This window comes from Cystoisospora suis (assembly GCF_002600585.1).
Source record: "Cystoisospora suis strain Wien I chromosome Unknown contig_1048, whole genome shotgun sequence".
Taxonomy (NCBI): domain Eukaryota; phylum Apicomplexa; class Conoidasida; order Eucoccidiorida; family Sarcocystidae; genus Cystoisospora; species Cystoisospora suis.
Genome location: NW_027153849.1, coordinates 19,371 through 38,160, shown reverse-complemented (window position 1 = coordinate 38,160; position 18,790 = coordinate 19,371). Strand labels below are relative to the sequence as shown.

The 18,790-nt window shown below is 54.8% G+C and overlaps 2 protein-coding genes across 2 annotated transcripts; one reads left to right on the top strand and one right to left on the bottom strand.

Moving 5' to 3' along the window:
* Positions 1–11,967: 11,967 nt before the first annotated feature.
* Positions 11,968–16,837, bottom strand: CSUI_002506 (ap2 domain transcription factor ap2ix-4). Its single transcript, XM_068062706.1, has one exon. The coding sequence runs from the start codon at positions 15,420–15,422 to the stop codon at positions 12,723–12,725; it is 2,700 nt and encodes an 899-aa protein (XP_067925313.1). The 5' UTR covers positions 15,423–16,837; the 3' UTR covers positions 11,968–12,722.
* Positions 16,838–16,910: 73 nt separating this feature from the next.
* CSUI_002505 (uncharacterized protein) lies at positions 16,911–17,853 on the top strand (the record flags this gene model as incomplete). The annotated part of the gene is made up of 1 exon (XM_068062705.1): positions 16,911–17,853. A coding segment is annotated over one exon (210 nt), but the record flags the coding sequence as incomplete, so codon positions are not given.
* Between the last annotated feature and the right edge of the window lie 937 nt (positions 17,854–18,790).

Below are 18,790 nucleotides of genomic sequence, written 5' to 3'. Positions count from 1 at the left end.
ACGGAGGGCTGGATGAGCGACGGCCCGACAGCGCGACCCTCTGGAAAGCAGCTGGAGGCAGTGAAACAGAAGGAAGACAACGCCTATCGGCGTGGCAGCCGAGAGCCCGAGCCACCCGCGGTGAAGAAGAGGTATCAACGACTTCTTCTGGAAGTTCCTCACGGGCTCGGGCCTTCTTTTGACGCGGCTCATTTTCGCCAGTGCCTCGTCTTGCTCTCCCCGAGAAGGCCGGCGTCCCCTCTTGCTGTCGTGGTGCGAGTGGCTGGACGGCATTCCCTCGAAATATCAGCGGACTTGCAGCCTGGACAGCAGTATCTACTCCGCGTGCGGACAAACTTATGCTCAAACGCGACAACTGCTCCCCCGAAAGATGCCATGGGAATGCCACTAAAGGACAGTGAAATATTTTTTGAAATGGAACCCTCACGAGGGTCTTTTGTTGGCATGAAGGGTTTTGTCTGGATGCCTCTCACTAGCGACATAGAAAGTAAGACTTCTCTGTTCACATAGATTCTCTCTCTGACAGGCGTTACACGTTGCTTGAGGAGTGGACCTGAAGAGATATAGCTCACCTAGCAGCGAACGGGAGACAGCTCTCGGCCTACGTATGCTTCTTCAAAAGGAGTGATGACGAGGTCCACTGCGGTGATTATCGTACTTGAATTGTATACAGTCAGTTCATCCAGCGCCAGTGAATCCTGAGCACTATCACACTGGTTTGAGAGCCCTGGAGCGCAGGAGCCTCTTCACTTTCAAGTTCCCACTGTGACCGGTGCACTCAGCTCAGCCAGCGCAGAGGCCACTGCAGTTGTACGCCGCGTTTAAGGAGGGCTCGGCACCGAATGTCACAAAGCCCCAGGGAGGTTCTGGCGGCAAGTGGATAATTTGTCTTTCCCCGGTGGACGACCTCATTGTCGGTGCTCTTGAACTAACCGACAACCGGGGCACTCATCAATCACCGCACCTCCCGCCAACTCCAGCAGCACGTTCTCCGGATGCATATCCTAGTCAAGATGCCAACCCCGCCGTACATTTTTCCAGGGGTGGAATCGGGTCCGGACAAGTACACAACAACAACGCCGTCCTTGCAAACATTGGTACTCAGACCCCTGAAAGCCTCCAGCCAAAGCTCGGAATGCTGCTAGACGCCCTGCGGGCTTCCCAGCCCAGCGTGTCGATCCAGGCTCCTTTGCTCGTCAGGTAACGGATGGGGGATGAAGCTGGCCTCTTTGAGATAATTGTCCTGAGGACTCGCTGTGACTGCCTCTCTTCGGGTTGCCGGTGTACAATTGCAATAGGGCCCAGCTGCTCAGAAGCCGCGAGCGAAACACACTGATGAGGTGGCTACTCGCCAGTAACTGAGGCATGCACAGGGGGAGAGGGGTCAGCCTACTCAACTCAAACAAAAAAAGGGCGGGTTTCGTAGCAAAGCACGGTAACGATGTTCCCTGGTGTCAAGGTCCGAGCCACTATGTTCCGAAGTGTCTTTGGCACACACACACAGATGAGCACGCTCTTTGGTATCCACTCTCGCTTGCAGGCCGCATTCCCGATTGCTGAGCTCTGAAGACATCGCTGTGTCACCAGAATCTGAGGGACGGCACCTGATCAGTCTCCCGATGGCCTCCGGGGTGGGGGGAGGGCTTCCTGTACTCCTCGTACAGTGGAGAAGAAAGCTTGATAGGCAGCTGGGCGCTTTGGCTTTGCCGCCACAGACTGAAACGTCTGGGGCTCTTGTGGGCGTCACCTCTCTTGGGGTCTCCACGAGCATCGTGGCAACATACGACACCTCCCACACAAGAGCGAGTGGACCCAAGATGTTGGGCTGCTTTCCGTCTTCTTCGACTCCCGAAGCGCTTCATATCCCACCTGTTCTTGCCGCCCTCGACCTGCGGACTTCTACCTGTAGTGTACCTCCTCACCTGCCTGGGCAGCATTACTCTGCCAGCGACCATCAAGAGGTAAAAACTTTTGAGGTGATGGTAGATGTCTTCGACCTACGAACCACTCGGCCAATTGCCAACGCTCGCGTAGAAGTCCTTAGGCTTCCTCCTTCTTTTGCGGGCTATCAGCGCACCACGGGTAATTCGCGTGGATCTGACAAACACAAACAGGTGGAAGGTATGACAAGCAGCCTGTCTTCTTTAGGTGGGGTAGTATCAAGGAAAAGTCTCAACGCAGCCGGTGTGTGGTTCACCAATACAAGAGGCTTCGTCCGGCTTTCTTTGCATCAGGAGGTTAGCCCACTAGATTCTCTGTTCTTTGTCGTTAATGCGCCAAATTCCGGAAGATCGCCTGCAGAAGCGGGGCACGGACGACGGGTTGCGTCCCCGGGCGGAGGAGCAACAAAACCGAACACAAGTCAGGGAACCGCAGCGGCACGAGAGAAACCAGTCGAGAGCTCGCGCGGCTCTCTCTCGTACTCAAAATCAACAGGATCCGAGCCAGGACACCGTCCCCCGCAGATGGGCTGGTCATCGTCAAATGCCTCAAGAGGGAGCGGAGACACCTACGTAGGAGGCCCCTATTTCTTGCCTGCTAACTCTAAGAGGCAGCAGCTCGGCCTTGAAAATGTAGCAAGAGAAAAGGGTGAACGTTGGATGTCACATTTCTACAACAAATCCATGAATGCCGCCGACAAGGTATCAGAGAAGCTCGTGAGGCTTAGCATGACGCAGCAGCAGACGCAGGCAGTACTCCGTAGTGACCGCCCTGTGTACGCTCCCGGAGACCAGATGGTTATCGTCGGTTTCATCGCAGTGCGTGGGGTCGACACATGTCGGATAGGTAGTAGGCACACCGGCACACACGAGGCTTCAGGCGACTTGAGCTACACGAAGCCAGGGTCCCTGAGAAATGCGGCAACTGAGAGAAACCAAGGACTGACCGAGGCCTTTCTATGTTCACCTCACGAAGCTATCAGTCTGGCCTCTCTCGCGACAAACACTAGACGTGAAGATCAGCGTAGAGAAACAGAAACCCGAAGCGCGGAATCCTTTGAGCGGGTGCAAGCCGGCGGCCCTTTGTACGTCTTGTTGACGTTCCGCTGGTCGGACGAAGAGAGTCGTTTTTCAAGAACGAGGAGGAAACATCAGTCGCAGTCTTCTTTGAGTTCCTTTCAGAGAGCATCTCCTGTATCTCACTCCGCTTCCTTCCCTCGATCTGGATTATCAAGAGACTCTTCGAGAGACAGTGCTAGAGATAATCAAGGAGTTAGGGAAACTTCTGAACAGCCGGATGGGCTCTCCACCTCAGGGGGTTCCCATTCACACAATATCACGTATCCGCTGATGCCAACAGGGCAGATACCCAGTAGAGAAGGAACAGGAGAGTACCACAGTGGTTATTCCATTGAAGCAGGATGCACGGAGCATGTCGTACCTCTTGATTCTCTCGGTTCTTTCGTTGCCCACATCCCAGTGCCGCAGAATGCCGTTCACCGTCTCTTGGAAACACCCCACGTTCGTGTAGTGTCGCCTTCCCTCGCCATGTACCTCTTGAATAACGGGAGAGGCGCAAGCACGACATCAGATTCGACAGCCGCGGCAGGCTCTCCCGCGCGAGAAGGAAGGCAAAAAACTCAGTCGGCCACAATGCAGCCCTTTTCCACAACTAACATCCACAGCGAAAAGAAGAGTATACAGCCGTCGGAGCCCCTTCCCTGTCTTTTTTCACCACGCTCTCCCTACTTCTCCCAGGCCTTAGTAAATCGTCCCGATGTACTTTCGGCTAAAGTGCTATCGTTTCCACGGCCAGTCCTCGGCTCGCCCCGGCTCGCAAGGCTCCAGTTTGCTCGTCCCTTGATTGTCTCCCCTATCGTCGGACCTTCTGGAAATCTTCACGTCGAAGGTGCCCTAACACCTCTAGATCCTCACGACAACGAGGAGGGCAGCTCCCTGCCGATTTCTCCAACTGTGACCCTTACGCTCCGCATGCAGAAGAGGGATATTGTTTTTGCAGAGTCTCGACACGCAGCCTCTCGTCGTAGCCAATCTTCTGAGGCAACAGCGAGAGTAGGGCACGAGCCAAAGAACAATTTCAAACATGGTGGAGACAGCTCTCTCCACGTGGAAGGGCTTTTCGCCGAGTCTTTTGAGAGAGTCAAGGCAGATAAGCACGGACCAGGGAAGCAATCAGCAGCCACCCTCGTGCCGGACAGCTGCGAGCCGGAGTGCGACTGCCTGAACAGCCAGGACGAAGCATGGACAGTACACTCCCTTCAGGATGGTGTATCAGTTTCATACACGCAGGCAGACAAGAAATTTGCCCTCCGCCTCACAGATCAGCACATCGGCTTGTCTGGGCGCTTCGAGGCAACGTTTAACCTCGGACTGCTTCGGTTCGGGTGCAAGGAGGAAGTTAAGGAGTCGCCAGGGCAAGTAAAGAGTTGTATCTGTCTCGAAAGGAGCTTGGTGCTTCGAGTCGGCAGCCAAGTTGAAACTTTTGCAGAGAGCGCCGGCATCTCTGGAGAGGTTGTTAGGAGAGTCTCAGCATCTACAGTTGTTGGGCGGCTCCCCGTTAGGCTTCTTCCCCTCACATTCTCCCCCTTGCGTATTCTTCCCGGTGTGCCGTTCATCGCAACAGCAAAAGTTGCCTCTCTAACGAGTGGGACACGCGCTGTAGGACTGCTCGAATCCGAGGATTTTGAGATAAAAATGCTGCTCTACAGGATTGGTGCCGGCGGCCGAGAACGGAAGAAAACGGGAGATCACGTGCAGACGGCAGCAAGAGAGTTTATCTGGGGTCAAGGTTTGCGAGGGTGTCCGGCGGGTTTGGTATCAGAGAAAGACGAGGAAGCCGGTGGTGGACTTGATCTGTTAGCCATGGAAAGCAGAGGTGATACAACACTCATACAAGCTTGCACGGCAGTACGCATCGCGGGGGCTTCAGAGGTCAAATCGAAGAATGAAGGTAATGAGAGATCATGCGTTCTGGCCACTCCTCTCGATGCCCATGAGTACGCTCTCGTCACAGAGCTGTGCATTAAACCACGGGCAGTGGAGACTTCCGATATACTTGCAAAGGCAGAGGCAGAGACATTGCAAGGGGAGACCGGAAAGCCTTCATCCGAGGAGCAACCTTCTGTAGTCACCTCAAAAAGGAGCGTCCCTAGGCAGCTGAGCAGTACAGTCCCGGCAACGGAAGGAAAGACAGATAAGGGGACGAAAAAGCTAGAGAAACTTCGCAAGGCAGGTGTCAGGCTTTCTGGCTGCCTACTCGACTGCTTGATCCTGCAAGCAAACGAGCAGACGCTGGAGAAACGAAAGGTGACGGTAAAGGTCACGACAGACAAACCGACTTATGGGATCGGTGAGGAAGTTGTTCTTTCTTTTCTGAATCCCTTCGGACTCCACTCAGCCATCACACCGATCAGGGGCGTGAAACCGGGGACGGCAAATAAGAGAGTGGGAGCCAATGAGAAAGATGGTTCTTTTTCAGGTACTCATGCTCACCAAATCAACGGAACACGGCAGACGCAACGCTCTCTCCAGGGTAGACAAAGGAAAGATAGCACCGATGTCACGGCACAGGAGCCTCTCTCACAAATAGCTGACGATGCCCGAGCCGAAGATTCGAAAGCAGCTGGCGAGGACGTGGAATTGATGTCTTCAGGGCCGTCAGCTGACGGAGACGGGAACGCTTCTCTCAGTAAGAGAAAAGCTGCTCTTCTGTCTTCTGTTAAGCAAAGAACTGCCTCATTACCAAGAAGCTCGAAAGAACTGAATCTTGACTGGGGTGCGCGCCTGACTGTAACCTGGTTAACGACAAAGACCGTTTTCATTACCCGAAGAGTTCCACTCAGGTTTCCTCATTCAGACATGATCTCTCCAGCTGATACTGATTCGGAAACAAACGTATTCGGAAAGGGGACGGGAGCCTTCAGAGCATACCATCTTGTAGGCGAGGACCGAATGAAGGCGCTCAAAGCGAGTTCAGCGGCAGAAGCATCGGCACTGATAACTGTCTCCGCAGGGCCTGTCCCAGCCGAGTGTCAGCGTGATGTTGTGTGTAAACTACGACTGACTTTCATTCCTCCCCTCTCTGAAGTTCCCCTCTCTATAGCAAGCTTGGAACTGACACCTGTAAGGACCAGGGAAGAAGCATGGGACGCAGTTTCTACCAGCCATCTCGGCCAGAACCGCACCCAGCACACCGTTTCTGTGACTCCTGAGGAAGTCCTCTATCAGAAGTCAACAAAGAGAAACTGGCTTCTTGCTGAGCATGGTCCTTTCTACGTAGACCAGGAGGTGAGTATCAACATTAAGCAGCCGGATCCCCCCGCCACCCATCAGCTGCCTGGCGGGGCACTACAAATCACCATCGGTAGAGCAGGGCCCGAAGACCTTCTGCAGGGAGAAACATCTGGACAGAAATCCTGGGACAATTCAGATATCACTCTGGAACCCGGTACTTCTCCGCAGGTGTCCGCGGCGACGGCGGATACAAAGAACAGCACAGAACCGTTCGACAACGGGGCGACTGTGAGAATTACTGCGAAGCTAGACCTGTCGGTTCTTGAGAAAGTACTTAGACAGAGACGTGCAACGAATAATACCAGTCCCACAGTCGGCCCGAGCGACACTCCGCAATCTTCTGCCGCTCGGTCGAACAACATGCGAGACGTCTCGCCGAATGACCCAGCGCCACCGAAGGCCCAGGAAAAGCAGGATTGGGGTGCTCACCAGGATCCCGAAACCTCGAGTACGCCGGGGAGTCGAGCTGATGTCAGGGATCCAGCAGCTGGTGTTAACTGGCAGAAGCATTCCAAAAATTTGTTGGAGAGTACGACTAACTATTCCCCGGAAAGCCCCCCTTCTGAGACCGAATACTCGGCAGCAATTCATCTCATTGTTATGGATACACGCCTCGCTTCACTACGTCGATCTGAATCCCAAGCCCCGTCGTCAATCGGAAAGATATTTGAGAACGGCAGAACGCGAATCCGGCAAAACTTTGCATCGGGGTCCATAGTTGTCGAGAGTAGATCCTATCACAGTGTCTCCGACCTTGTGTCGTACCGAGGCATCCTAATGACGGCGAAAGCGCTTAGCCAGCAGCTAGCCTTCGATCCCTGGACCACGTATGACAACTGGCCTCTGTTCCCTTCTGAGTTCTTTCGCTCGTGGAAGGCTGCCGACCTCAGCTGCAATGAGGATTGTATGCGCGAGAAATATCGCGACACTCTCACTGGCAGTTGCGAGGACAACACGCCAGGAGCGAACGTCGGAGACTACCAGGCAGAATCTATCTCCGCAGCTCGTATGGAAGTCCTTGGCACAGAAGTGGAGACAGCAGTCGACCCCGGCGCCAGGGTGTCTTCGGTCTCAACGCAGACCAGACAGTTCACTGCAGGAGCATCAGCAGTCGACGACGAAGAGTCGGAGGCTGACACACTATGGGATATGGGAAGCGTGCTTCGTCCCGATGATGGCCCCTTCGTGGCAGCCTACACTATTCGTGTCTCTAGATCCGTGGTCGAGTCGGACTCGGGCAGAGAAGGGGAAATGCCTGTAACTGGTAACGTTACTTTTACGCTACCCACAGTCCCCGAATCGTTTGTCATAAAATCTTTCGCTGTCATCAGCGGACAGACTAAATCAGTGGTAAGCCAAGGTCCTGAACCTGGTCGGGACACTGGAGAAACAGCCGTGCAGGAGGGGCGATCACCTGGGCTCGGATTATGGTATGATACTCAAGAGCTGGGGTTCACACAAAGGCCGCGATCGGTCTCCAAGGTCCTCAGTGCCCCGCGGTTTCTTCGCTTTGGTGATCAAAGTGAACTGGAGGTCTCGGTTCTGACGCCGAACGAGACAGAGGGTGAGACCATCGGAGGTTGTCAACCGCAGTTCCGGTCGCACTTCGTCACATCTACGCAGCACTGGAGTATCATAGCTGGGCCTCTCCGGCTGGTGCCCCCAGACTCTCCTACGTTTTCAGCTTCTAGTGTAGCAAGTGGAGATACCAGCCTACCGTCGCCACTCGCTCCACCTGAGACAAGAAGGGGTCAGCAGCGGGAAGCACCCTCCCGCTGTCGACAGGTCTTTCGGGTAGGTATCCTTGCAGCAGCGGAAGGATCTCCCGCTGTTCAAGAAGGTGTTATAGCATTTCGGCCTGTTTTCTGTGATCTCACCAGTGACACGGTAGAGAGCTCGCGGGAGAGGGGCGGAGTCAATGAGATCTGTCGCGGAAAACCTACACTGCTGGGACAATCCCTCCTGATAAAGGTTTTGATTTTGCCACGGAGGTATCCCGTGGTCGTCACCTCCTCACAGCTAGTTCTCCCGTCCAATGAAAGCAGTCAGGAAACGTCCCGCCTCAGAACAGCTGGCGAGCCAGATGTCCGGACACAGGTCTCCCAAGGAAACAGCCGGGCAGCGAATGATTCAACACCGGTGCTGCCCTCAACATCCAGTGCGGAATCCCTCGCTGACAAACTTATGGAGCCCACTCGGCTGTTATCGGATGAAATCTTACAACGCGCACCAGATCGAGGACTCAGAGAACCAGGCGTCAGACAGGGTGACAACAGTTTGAAGACAACGACACATCCTAACCAACCTCTGAGTTCAGAGGGTCACGGCAGGTCACCTGCTTCCTCCTTTCGTGAATATGCAGCGGCGCCCTCTTCCGTTCACCACCCTCAGGCTCATTCGGATGGTACCGCCGCAGAGGTAGACGGGTTTGAAGGCCATATTGTTGACCAATTTCTTCAGGTGCCTAAGGTATTCGACACTCAGGAAGGTGGGCTGCTTCTCGGAGTTCAGCTCGGCTTTCTGGGAGGTATCGAGCTTCAAGTTAGGCGCCTAATTCACTCGCATAAAGATGCGTTGTTGTGCGGAAGATTCGCCGAGCCCCGCCATATCTTAGAATCATCGGCGTTAGTGACACGACCGCCGCCGAATGTGCAGGAGCCACCGGAAAAGAACACTGAGGCGCCTCCCGTAGGATCAGGCTCCGGGAAGCAGATCGCGCAGCAAGGTGGTACCAGTCTGCGGCCTTCCCTTCGCGCGATGGTACCTGGACATGAAGCAGATGCGCACCGCTCCCAGAGGCCCTCATCCCGTCTGGGCGCCTTGGGAGACTGCATTGAAGACGCTGTTTCTGGAGCTCTCCGCTTGGCACCTGAGATGTTACCTGACTCAGAAGTCCTCCTAGCTATTGTGCTGGCACGCCATATTTTACTGCGGCACTATAAAGAAGAGACGGTCAACGGTAACGACGGTACGCGAGTATACAAGGGGGGGGGCGCCGTTGCTGGTGGAATCCACAGTGAAGTTCCACATATTGAATACGCCAGTAGCTCCTCGGAAAAGACGAACAGTTGCCAAGAGTCCATCACGTCATCCACCTGGAGAGATTTAGATGTTGCAGGGCGTGTTGCTGCACGGCTCCTGCCCCTCTACACCACGGGCCTGCACCCAGCCACGCGGGAACTCAGCTGTGCTGAGTCCACTCGCCTTGGTCTGCTTAGACGCCCAGTGGCGCAGTACAACTGGAGCCGGTGCAGCCTTTCTTCCAGTATAGCAGAACTGTCCTCGCCGGTGTCCGATCTTAGCCTTATTGCGCCACCCGTTGCCCCCGATATTCCTCTATTGTGTCAGGCTGCTCGGGTGTTCAGAGTGCTATCAAGACGCTGGATAGCAGCAGTACCTGTAACGCTTTTACCCGAGAGTCGTATGGCTTTCCGAGCAGAAAGAGACGAACGAGCCCTCGTCAAGACTATTTCCGACCAAGTTACTGATGCTGTCAGTGAGTATGTCAGAAGACGGGCCTACTCATGGAAGCAGACCGAGCTAACAGACCGTAACGCTCTCCCCGTGACAGCGAGTGGGATTGCCATACTGAACTTCATCGGAATAGACACAGTGGCAAAAATACGTTATGCACTCGGGTGGGACCATAAGTTTGGTCTCCCGGAGAATCTTGAATCTCGGCTTGGTTTAGATGCAGTTGTGCAGCACATAAGAACCGAGATTCCACCCACCTGCCTGGAGGACCCTTCGTCAGCCGGTGTCGACTGTCAGGCCTTGCTACAGATGCCAAGCCTTCGAGTTGCTGTATCGGGGGCAGGAATGACACAGGATGGAAATGCAGACCCAACCCACACAAGGACAGCAGGTGCACACTTGTCGCAGGGTGGTTCGCAGAACTCCGGACACAGGAAGGCACTTCCATCCGGTGTCGGGGCCCTGCGATCAGCGTGTTCGGAACACAGCTCCAGCTCCCAGGAAGGACGCTGCTTGTCTCTACTGCAACACCGTACCAGACAGCTTTCTATGAAGCTAATTAGTAGAGAGGGACGCTACGGAAGCGTAAGATCAATGAAGAACAGGGAGCCTTTCAGCGCTGAGGTGCATTCCCTTCTTGTTATCTTGTGGAGTTCCCTCCCTCCCTGGGCACTTGAGCATTACGGCCTACTGTGGCCAGTTGTAAACGCCTTGGCAGACAGCGCTGATGGTGGGCCACTTCATGGAATTCCTCCTCAGAACGTGGAAAAGGGATGGCTTGGCGACCGGGTCGTGGGGTTTCCAACGAATTTATGCTCTACACTCGAGGCACTAGGACATTGGACCGACGTGCACCAGCATTCCGGAGAGAGGGAAAGGCCAGTGCAGATGGAAATTTCAATTGCCGTCATGCAGGAAAAAGCCCCGCCACAATGGCGACTTCGTCAGGAAGAACCAGGCCGCTGGCCCAGTCGGCATCCGGATGTCAGCGACTACTCCGGAGAGGTGTCTCAGTCAGAGGCTATCGAAGTAGCTCGTGTAGCCCTATGTGGTACCACAAGCGGAAGCCCCGCCGCCCGGTCGCTGACCTGGAAGCAACTTGTCGACTCTCGAGGCGCAACTACAGCTCAGCCAGACCTGCTGCACACGAACTCGACACGCGTATACCGCGTGCGGTGGGTTCTGGAACAGCTAGCAATCCCCGTCGTTACGCACCTCCTGGCAACGTACAGGCCTCCCGAGGTAGCCTTCCTGGGGAACGGCACAGGCCAGTCGGACAGGTGCACCGCCACAGTCGACGGAGAGGCGTCAGAGTATGACCTGCTGCCTACGTGTTGGCCATCTGGTAGCAACACCATGCGGCGCTTCGTGCAGATCTTCGACCCGAGGAGTGTCAGGTGCAAGGGACCCTTCCGAGTTTTGAGCAGTGCTGCTCTGGGAAACGACAGTCCGCTGACCGTCGCTGCAGCCAAGGTTGGGGAAGTGTACTGTGTCACTCTCACTCTCGAAGTCCACGAAGAAACCAGGTAATGCTGAAGGGTTCACAGGGCAAAGATCGTCATATGGCAGCTTGCTGAATCGCGCCGTGATATGTGTTGGGAAAGAAAAGTCGGGCTTTCCCAGTGGCGTAACCAGCACTGTTCACTACCGCTATACTAAGGGAAGTGCATGCACAACCGGCTCCGTGCCTGCCTGCCAATCTGCAGACTTCCACTGTAAACGTGATTGTGGTACCTCTGCTGCTGTAATTCATTCACGAACACATGTAAGTTCGGAGTGCCCTCTGCTCTGAAAGAGATGACAGAATCAACGGCCACACCTGCAGTGCCAGATACACCCTTCACGGCAGCGCCGATCTCCTCTCACAAGCCAAACGAGTGCGCGCCCCCTGTGGTGTGGGTTCAGGGGTATCTTTGTTGAAGATCCTCTTGGAGGTGGGTTTGAGTTCGTTGACCCGGCCTTCTTCCCTGGTGCGGTGGTCCTACCTGCGGATATCCCCAGACTTCGAAGCAACTCCAAAGCGGATGCGCGACGGTCGGCTCGACCTGGATTTTTCTCTTCCTGGTTCAAACGGTGCGCGCTCCTTCCACCTACATCTTTGGGAATTTCTTTGCTCATCAGCAGCTTCCAATCGCAAAGGATCGGCGCATCCAAAGAATGGGCTTCCTACCTGAGATATAAGTGTACGCGGTTGCCTGCTGGTACACACCTGCTGCAGTATCTTATGCGAGCGGCCGTGCCTGGTTTCTTCACGGTGCCGCCTCCTGTAGCCTACCAAGTAGCACCTGCATATGCAGACTCGGATCTCCATGGATCAGCAGGCTCCGCTTATGCAGACATGAGAAAGCGTTTTGATAGGCTTTTGGGACATGGAAACCGTTCAACTATCACTATCCAGCACTGAGTTATATGGCGACACAATGCCTTCCTACAACTTATCTCACAGTCAGCCACCATTGTATCTGCTAATCAGCCTAACAGTCTCTTTGGCTGTTAGCAAAGGCGAATTTCTGTCGGTCAGTTTCCTTGTGATGAGTGATGGACCCGACGCCCATAGTTTTTTCCTTCAGAGCAGTTTTGATCAATATTGCTGTCGGTCAAGTTTTTAAATACACGTTCACAACCAGCCACCTGGCAACTAGGAGTTACTTTGACACGAGCAGTGGACGTGGTCACTGCTGCTGGAACCTGGATGCAATACCGAGTAAAAGCCCCTTCGCATGGAAATTTGTTCAGGATAGACCGGAATGGAATGTGGCCCGCGGCATATGGTAACACCCACGAAGAAAGGATGGGAGGGCAATTGGAGCACAGAGCTGGAAAACCGAGCAAACCGATGAGAAGGCAACCAAAAGAAGCGAACAGGGACAGTAAAGCTGTAGAACGGAGAGGAAGACGAAATGCCATCGCATCACTATGGAAGGGTGGCATCTTGCGGCCACCACAGCAGACAGGAGTTAAGCTGAGGCCGACAAGGTCTCCCGGGGCGAACGTTTACTCTTTCGCTGCGGATCCGGGGACAAGAGTTGCCACCATCGAGTTCGGCACGGCTTTCGGCGTCAGGCTCTGCTTGGCTGCTGAGTTCATCACGAGCCTTTGCATGTCCATGTGGTACTGCCGCATCTGCTGAAGCAGTCTAAGCTCCTGACCGTTATTGGACACCGCGGTGTGAGGGTCCGGCAACATGCCTAGAGTACTCCGCACTAGCTCTTGCAGCTTTGCAATACCACCTTCCGTAAAAATGGGACTTCGGACTTGTTTCTCTGTTGGCAATGGCCTGGCCGATCCGAGAGTGGTGGCATCAGATCGCAAACTCTCGGAGCCGCAGTGGTCTTCCCGTGTTGTGAGGCGCTCTGAAAGCTGCCGGCGGTGCTTGGACAGAAGGAGCTGGCACTGCTTCAAGATCGTGTGTTCACTCTCCCCCACGTTCCGTAGACTCTGGCGTATTGCATTCTGAGAGGTAGCCAGCTGCGACTGAGGCACTGGGCGAACTCGGCTCCGGCTGGTCGCATGTCGACGGTTGGCCGATTGGCGGGAGGTTTGTCCGGTCTCGGTTGACGGCTGGAACACCCTCGTCGGCTTCGACTCCGCAGAAGTCGTAGTGCAAGGTGCGCACTCCTCTAGTGGTGAGACGCCGCACGCGGTATTACTGGGCGCAGGGCTTCGTGCCTCGCTGCTAGCAGCCGTCGCGGAGAACGCGTTGCCTGATTGTAAAAGAGACTTCCTTGCTTGAAGAGCACAGAACCTTGACGTTTCGGATCCAACGTTTCCCCGTGTCCCAAGAAACGCTGAGACCTGGCGGAAGTGCTTGCTAACCCATTCATAGTACAGCGATGCGCTGCTGGACGCTTGCTCGCTTGAGGAGAGGGACGCTAGGAGTCCACCCGAAGCAGATACTCCGGTAAGAATGTCTTCAGGCTGTCTAACAGGCAGGCTTGGACAGTCATTGCTAAACCGCTTCGTGATAATGTGATTATCTCCCTTCATTTTGGCGTACCAACAGCCTTCTCTGTCGTCAAAACTCACGCCGCCCTGAACTTTATCCATGTGCGTTTCTTCGCTGTGGGTCGAAGACACCGAAGAATCCTCACGCACAGAAACCGGAGCAGCTTCCGCCTCAGACAGCGCTCCATCAACTTTTTCCTGAGCCGAAGGTAGAAATCTACTAAAATAAAATCGTGGCTCTTCCTTACTGCGCATCTCCTCCGTGACTCGGCTAGAGAAAAAAACTCCATTGCCGAGCGTCCTCGGAGACAGCTCCCTTGTTGCGCACTGGAACTCCTTGCTTGTTATGGGTTCTGTGCCGTTTTGACGAGCGTGCCACTTGTAAAGTATGCGGCGGTAGACGGGCTGATTGTAAACCCAAAAAGGAATGCTAATGAAATTTGGGACGCACCGGGGCTCAGGAGCCGGCCTTCCTGGTCGGGTAGGATCGCTTCTTTTCTTTGCTGATCGCCGGCCGCTCGAAGCCGGACAGCTGCAGCATGCTGAGCAGACTACTTGTATTCGAGAGAGAAACTGCGGGGGGCTGCTGTACTTGTCACAGGATAGAGCCCTAACCTTGTCTAGATAGGCAACCAAGACCATTGCCTTCTTGAACTCTCTCCAGAACTCGCAGTCCAGGGCTTCCCCTTTATCATCACTCGAGCTCCCTTCTTCGAGATTTTTCCCAAGCAAACCAAACAACGTACTCAGATTCCGTGAAGCAGGTCGAGACGCTGCCTGGTCCTTGTCAATGCTGCCGCGCCGCCGCTTGGCTGGTGGAGTACTCGAGATATCTTGGCACTGCGAACTGCCAGCAGTCGCCGCAGTGCGTTTTGCGCCGCTGCGAGTCACCGGACCAGCCGCTGAGACGTCAAGTGGACAGTCTGGTATGCGCTCAGGCGGAGGAGAACGGGGATGGTACCGACGGGAATGGCAGGTCTCAGTGGTTTGGGGATGGTGCTGTCGGAGGCGGCGGTAACCCACACCTCGGGTTCTGGGCCGTGCGACCGTACTGTCAAAAAGTGCAGTGTCGAATAGCATGTTAGTCTGAGACTGAGTTTGGGCATTTCTCGCCGCGACCCGAGTACTGGCGCCATGGTACGCACTGGCTGCAGCATTGAGGGACGCACTCGCTGAAGCGAAAGCGAGCCGAGCGGCGTCCTGACTCTTCTGGGGTAGAGTAGACCGATCCTGTAGAGTCGGTCCAGCTGACTTGTTGGTGACGTGAGCCACAAATTTCCAGAGTTGTTCGGTTGTTAGGCCGGCCGACAAGGAATCAGGAGCGTCTTCTTCAGGCACAACCACAGCCGATGACGGTCTCATTTCCGGAGGCGGGGGCGTCGCAACGCCAGATGACGGACCAGATGGAGCTCCGCTTTCCGAAGACGAGGCCGAAGTAGATGCAAGGTCGTCAATAGCATCTCCATCTCCAACAGATCTGCACTCGTTGCTGACCGTGCTGAGGTGTGTGCTCAGGCTCTCGCTCCTGGCCCCGTGGGTCCGAGGCTCTTCGTCGAAGGGCCCTGCCTTGTAGACCTGCTCGACGTCGGAAGCCGGGCAGATTCCGGTAGTTGGCTCGTACGTGGAGGGGCCAACCATAGGTGAACCACCGATGGCTGCGTGGCAGACGCCAACCTCGGTGACTAGCTGGCTTCCCCCGAACCCGCTAACGGCCGCAAGGCCGCCGGGCGTGCCAGGTTGTACACGCATCTTATTCAGTTACTTCCGAGTTTGCCGAAGCAACTCTCGCAACAGCAAGTAAGCAAAAACAAAGACTCAATTGGTCTCGAAAACTGGCCCAGGAGCTCGCGTCTGGCCACACGAAAGAAATTGGCTTGGAGTTCCGGACCAGAGAAAATGCAAGTACTAAGACAGGATCAAATTCTTCATGGCGCCTTCAAAAGAAGCCCGGCTAACGGAGAGAAACAGGCAAGTCCGAACAAGGTGGTACCAGCTTGTTGACTCTTCGGACTGAGTTGTTGACGAAGGGTGACGTGTTCCGACTCTGTACAGTGCCGAGAAATGTTGGACCGCTCGGACTTGCTGCCTGGAAGAGCTGTAACGAAGGAAAAAAACAGTGTTCAAGGATGCTCGCGGATTGCCTGTCCGCCAGATTGAGACGACTGTAGATGGGAAGGACCCCGACAAGTGGCGTGCTCAGGGAAGCAGCACGAGCACATTTCCGTTCTTAGTTTGCTGTGGTCCTTGAGCTTTCACGGAGAAACCAGTGCAAATCTCATTTGTCCCTAGAGCTGCGGCCCGAGCCTTTGAACGGTGTCTTGACGCCAATATTAGCCGGACTGCAGGAAATAATTTCTGCACAATTTCCAATGAATTATCAAAAATTCGTTCTCCCTGGGTTTAGATCCCCAACCCTATACCTTCCTAAGAAACTTTTTTACCGTAGACACGTGGTCTTACGTCTCTACAAGGTGCCCGCAAGCGAGTGCTGTCCACGAAGGGGGTCTGCGGGAAGGAAACGTAAACAAAGGACGGGATACCACAGCACAAACTGTGCCCAAAAGCATAGTAAGAAAGAACAGTTCAGGAACTGCATGAATTGTAGCTCGCAAGAAACGCTTTGTACCTGTTGGTTCGCCGCATCGAGCGAGTGCTCGCGCGCCCTAACAGCCACTAGAAGACAGCCCCTTGAAAACAAGACACGTCATGGTGACTGCAAATGAGGCAGTGCCTTGACATAACAGAAGGCGAACAACACATACAGAAACAAGTCATATATAGTAAGGTAGAATGGACATGAAAAAGTTCGACGCGAATGCCAAGTGTCGCCCCAGAAAGCATCTGAACCGAGGCGTTTCGGGTTCTCCGAGCGCGCAGGCAGCAAGCCAAAACCAAGTTTATCTTGTCCACGCTGCCGGACAAGCGCCAGAGTGCACAATTGACACGCAAACCGAAACATAAAAGCGGGTAACCTCGAAATTATAGAGCCGAATCCTAAAGATGTTGCAGTTACTCATGCGACAAAGAATAGCAGGTCATAAGAGTAGGCTGAAGACGTGTCTTGTCTTGGCTTGCGAGCACACCCGGTTGAAAGAGGCTGCGCGGGTGAAGGTCAGGGCCGCCTTGGCTGCGTCCCCGCGGGCTGCCACTCAGCCCTGGTCTCGAGGCCCTAAGCGTGTGACAAGAAAAGTTGCGAATCTCGTCGCTTCACTTTTCCGCGAGGCGAGCGGCTTTCGTGTCCGTGAAAAGGGCAGTCTCTTTATCGCTCCAGATGACAGTGCCAGGCAAGCGCACAGAGGCTTTTTCTTTTTCGTCCAGCATCTTATGCAGCTGTCTAAGTGCTGAACAGCAGTACGAGATGGATGTTGGCAGGTGTGCCTCGAATGTCGTGTGTGTCTTCAGTATACTCTCCCGGCGGCTCCGACGGCAGCGCGGTACAGCGGCCTGAGGCAATTTGATGAAGCCCACCCTGGTCCTTGAGCAGGTGGACGCCATCAGCTACGTCTCCTTTCAGTCTGGACAGCGTGCCGTTAGGCTTCGTAGCCGTGGTCAACTGCGCGCAACGCGTTTCCTCGGTACAGAGACAGGACGCACGAAAGCAAAAACAGAGCTGAGGTGCTAAAGTTTTCGATGATGTGGCAGTCAGCGTGACCAGCACCGGCTGACCTGGCTCTGCGTAAGCAATCGGCGCAGCTTCTTCGAACTGACCCTCAGGCAACCATGAAGAGGAACACCGTAAGATGCGTGAACACGAATCTCGGTTCGAATCCCCGAGCAGTTTTTCCCCAGTCAGATACCACAGCGCTCGGTGACTACAGCGGTTTGAAATCCTAGCACAATCTTCAGGTCATTCGCTTCGTAGAGCCCCTCGAGTGGAGCTTTGTCGTCACGCCAAGCATGCCTGTGCTTTTCTCACTCAATTTATGTGCCGGCGAGCGGAGGGGCAGAAAAAACTTCGGGGCTTCAGTCAGGCCACGGATTCCGGCTGGCTTCGGTCCGCCACCCCGGTCGAGGCGCGGCAAACGTACCCGCACGCGCTTTTTTGTAGGTGATGACGATTTTCGTATGTCCTAGCTCATTGCAGGAGATGCCTCTCTCCATTGTTCTCTAAGCGGGAGGGGGGCCGCGAACGTGAAGCGAGACGCCTGGGCCGGACGAAGAGACAGCAGCAATGTTGGACGGTGCCGACTGGTAGTTGCACTAGGCGCACGACCTTTGAGCTGTGGCGGAACCAGTGGAGGAAATCACTTCGGACCTCCAGGGTGCTGGAGGAGGAAACGGAGGAGGAAACTGTACTGTCCTCTGTCGGAGCGTCAAGACACTAGCTAAGGCTTTCTCGTGTCACTGGCAGCCATGTTGCCTATGGGGTCTCTACTGGGTCTGCACGCAGCCGAGGGGACACAGTAGATGGAAGGTGAGGCGGAGACACAACTAACGACACCTGTGCTGCCAGCCTTTAAGTTTGGCCTGCGTAGCCTGGGCCGAACAACACTTTTTGTTAAAGCCTCTACGGAGCCACAGAAGCCGCAGGCCCGAGGCTACATTCGAGGCGCATCTTCGATAAAGCTTACTTCTCCGAAGCCCGCGAATGAGAGGCGTGTGCGGATAGGCTGATGAACCTGAAAGAGAAGCGTTCCCACTCGCACTGCCGTTCTGGGTGTCAAGAAGCCCGGGCCGACGTGCGCATTCGCTCCCGGGGCTTCTCTTCTGGATGAAGGAAATGGCGAGCAGGCGACCACTGAACATCACTCATAGAGTGATCGAGACACAGTTGGGCGGTAGGAGGAGGATTGCTTGCACTTGGTACTGCCTTGTCCCAAAAGTACTTCGGTACTCGCTTCGCGGCCGAGATGTGATTCGGGGGGATGCGAAAAAGCATCTCTTGCATGTTAGAAAGCAGTGAAAACACTACACACGCCTTATGGAACACACCTGTTTCTCTTTCCGAGCAGAAAGTGCACGGGTCTTCCCACGTCATTAGTTCGTTCTGGTGAAGTTCCGAGTGATCGCTGCGCATCCCTCTTTCGTCACACCGGCATTTAGTAACTCAGGGTCCAAAATTCGTTCAAAAAGTGGCCTCACCAACCCTCAGGCGGCTAGGAGGCTAACCGTCGCGC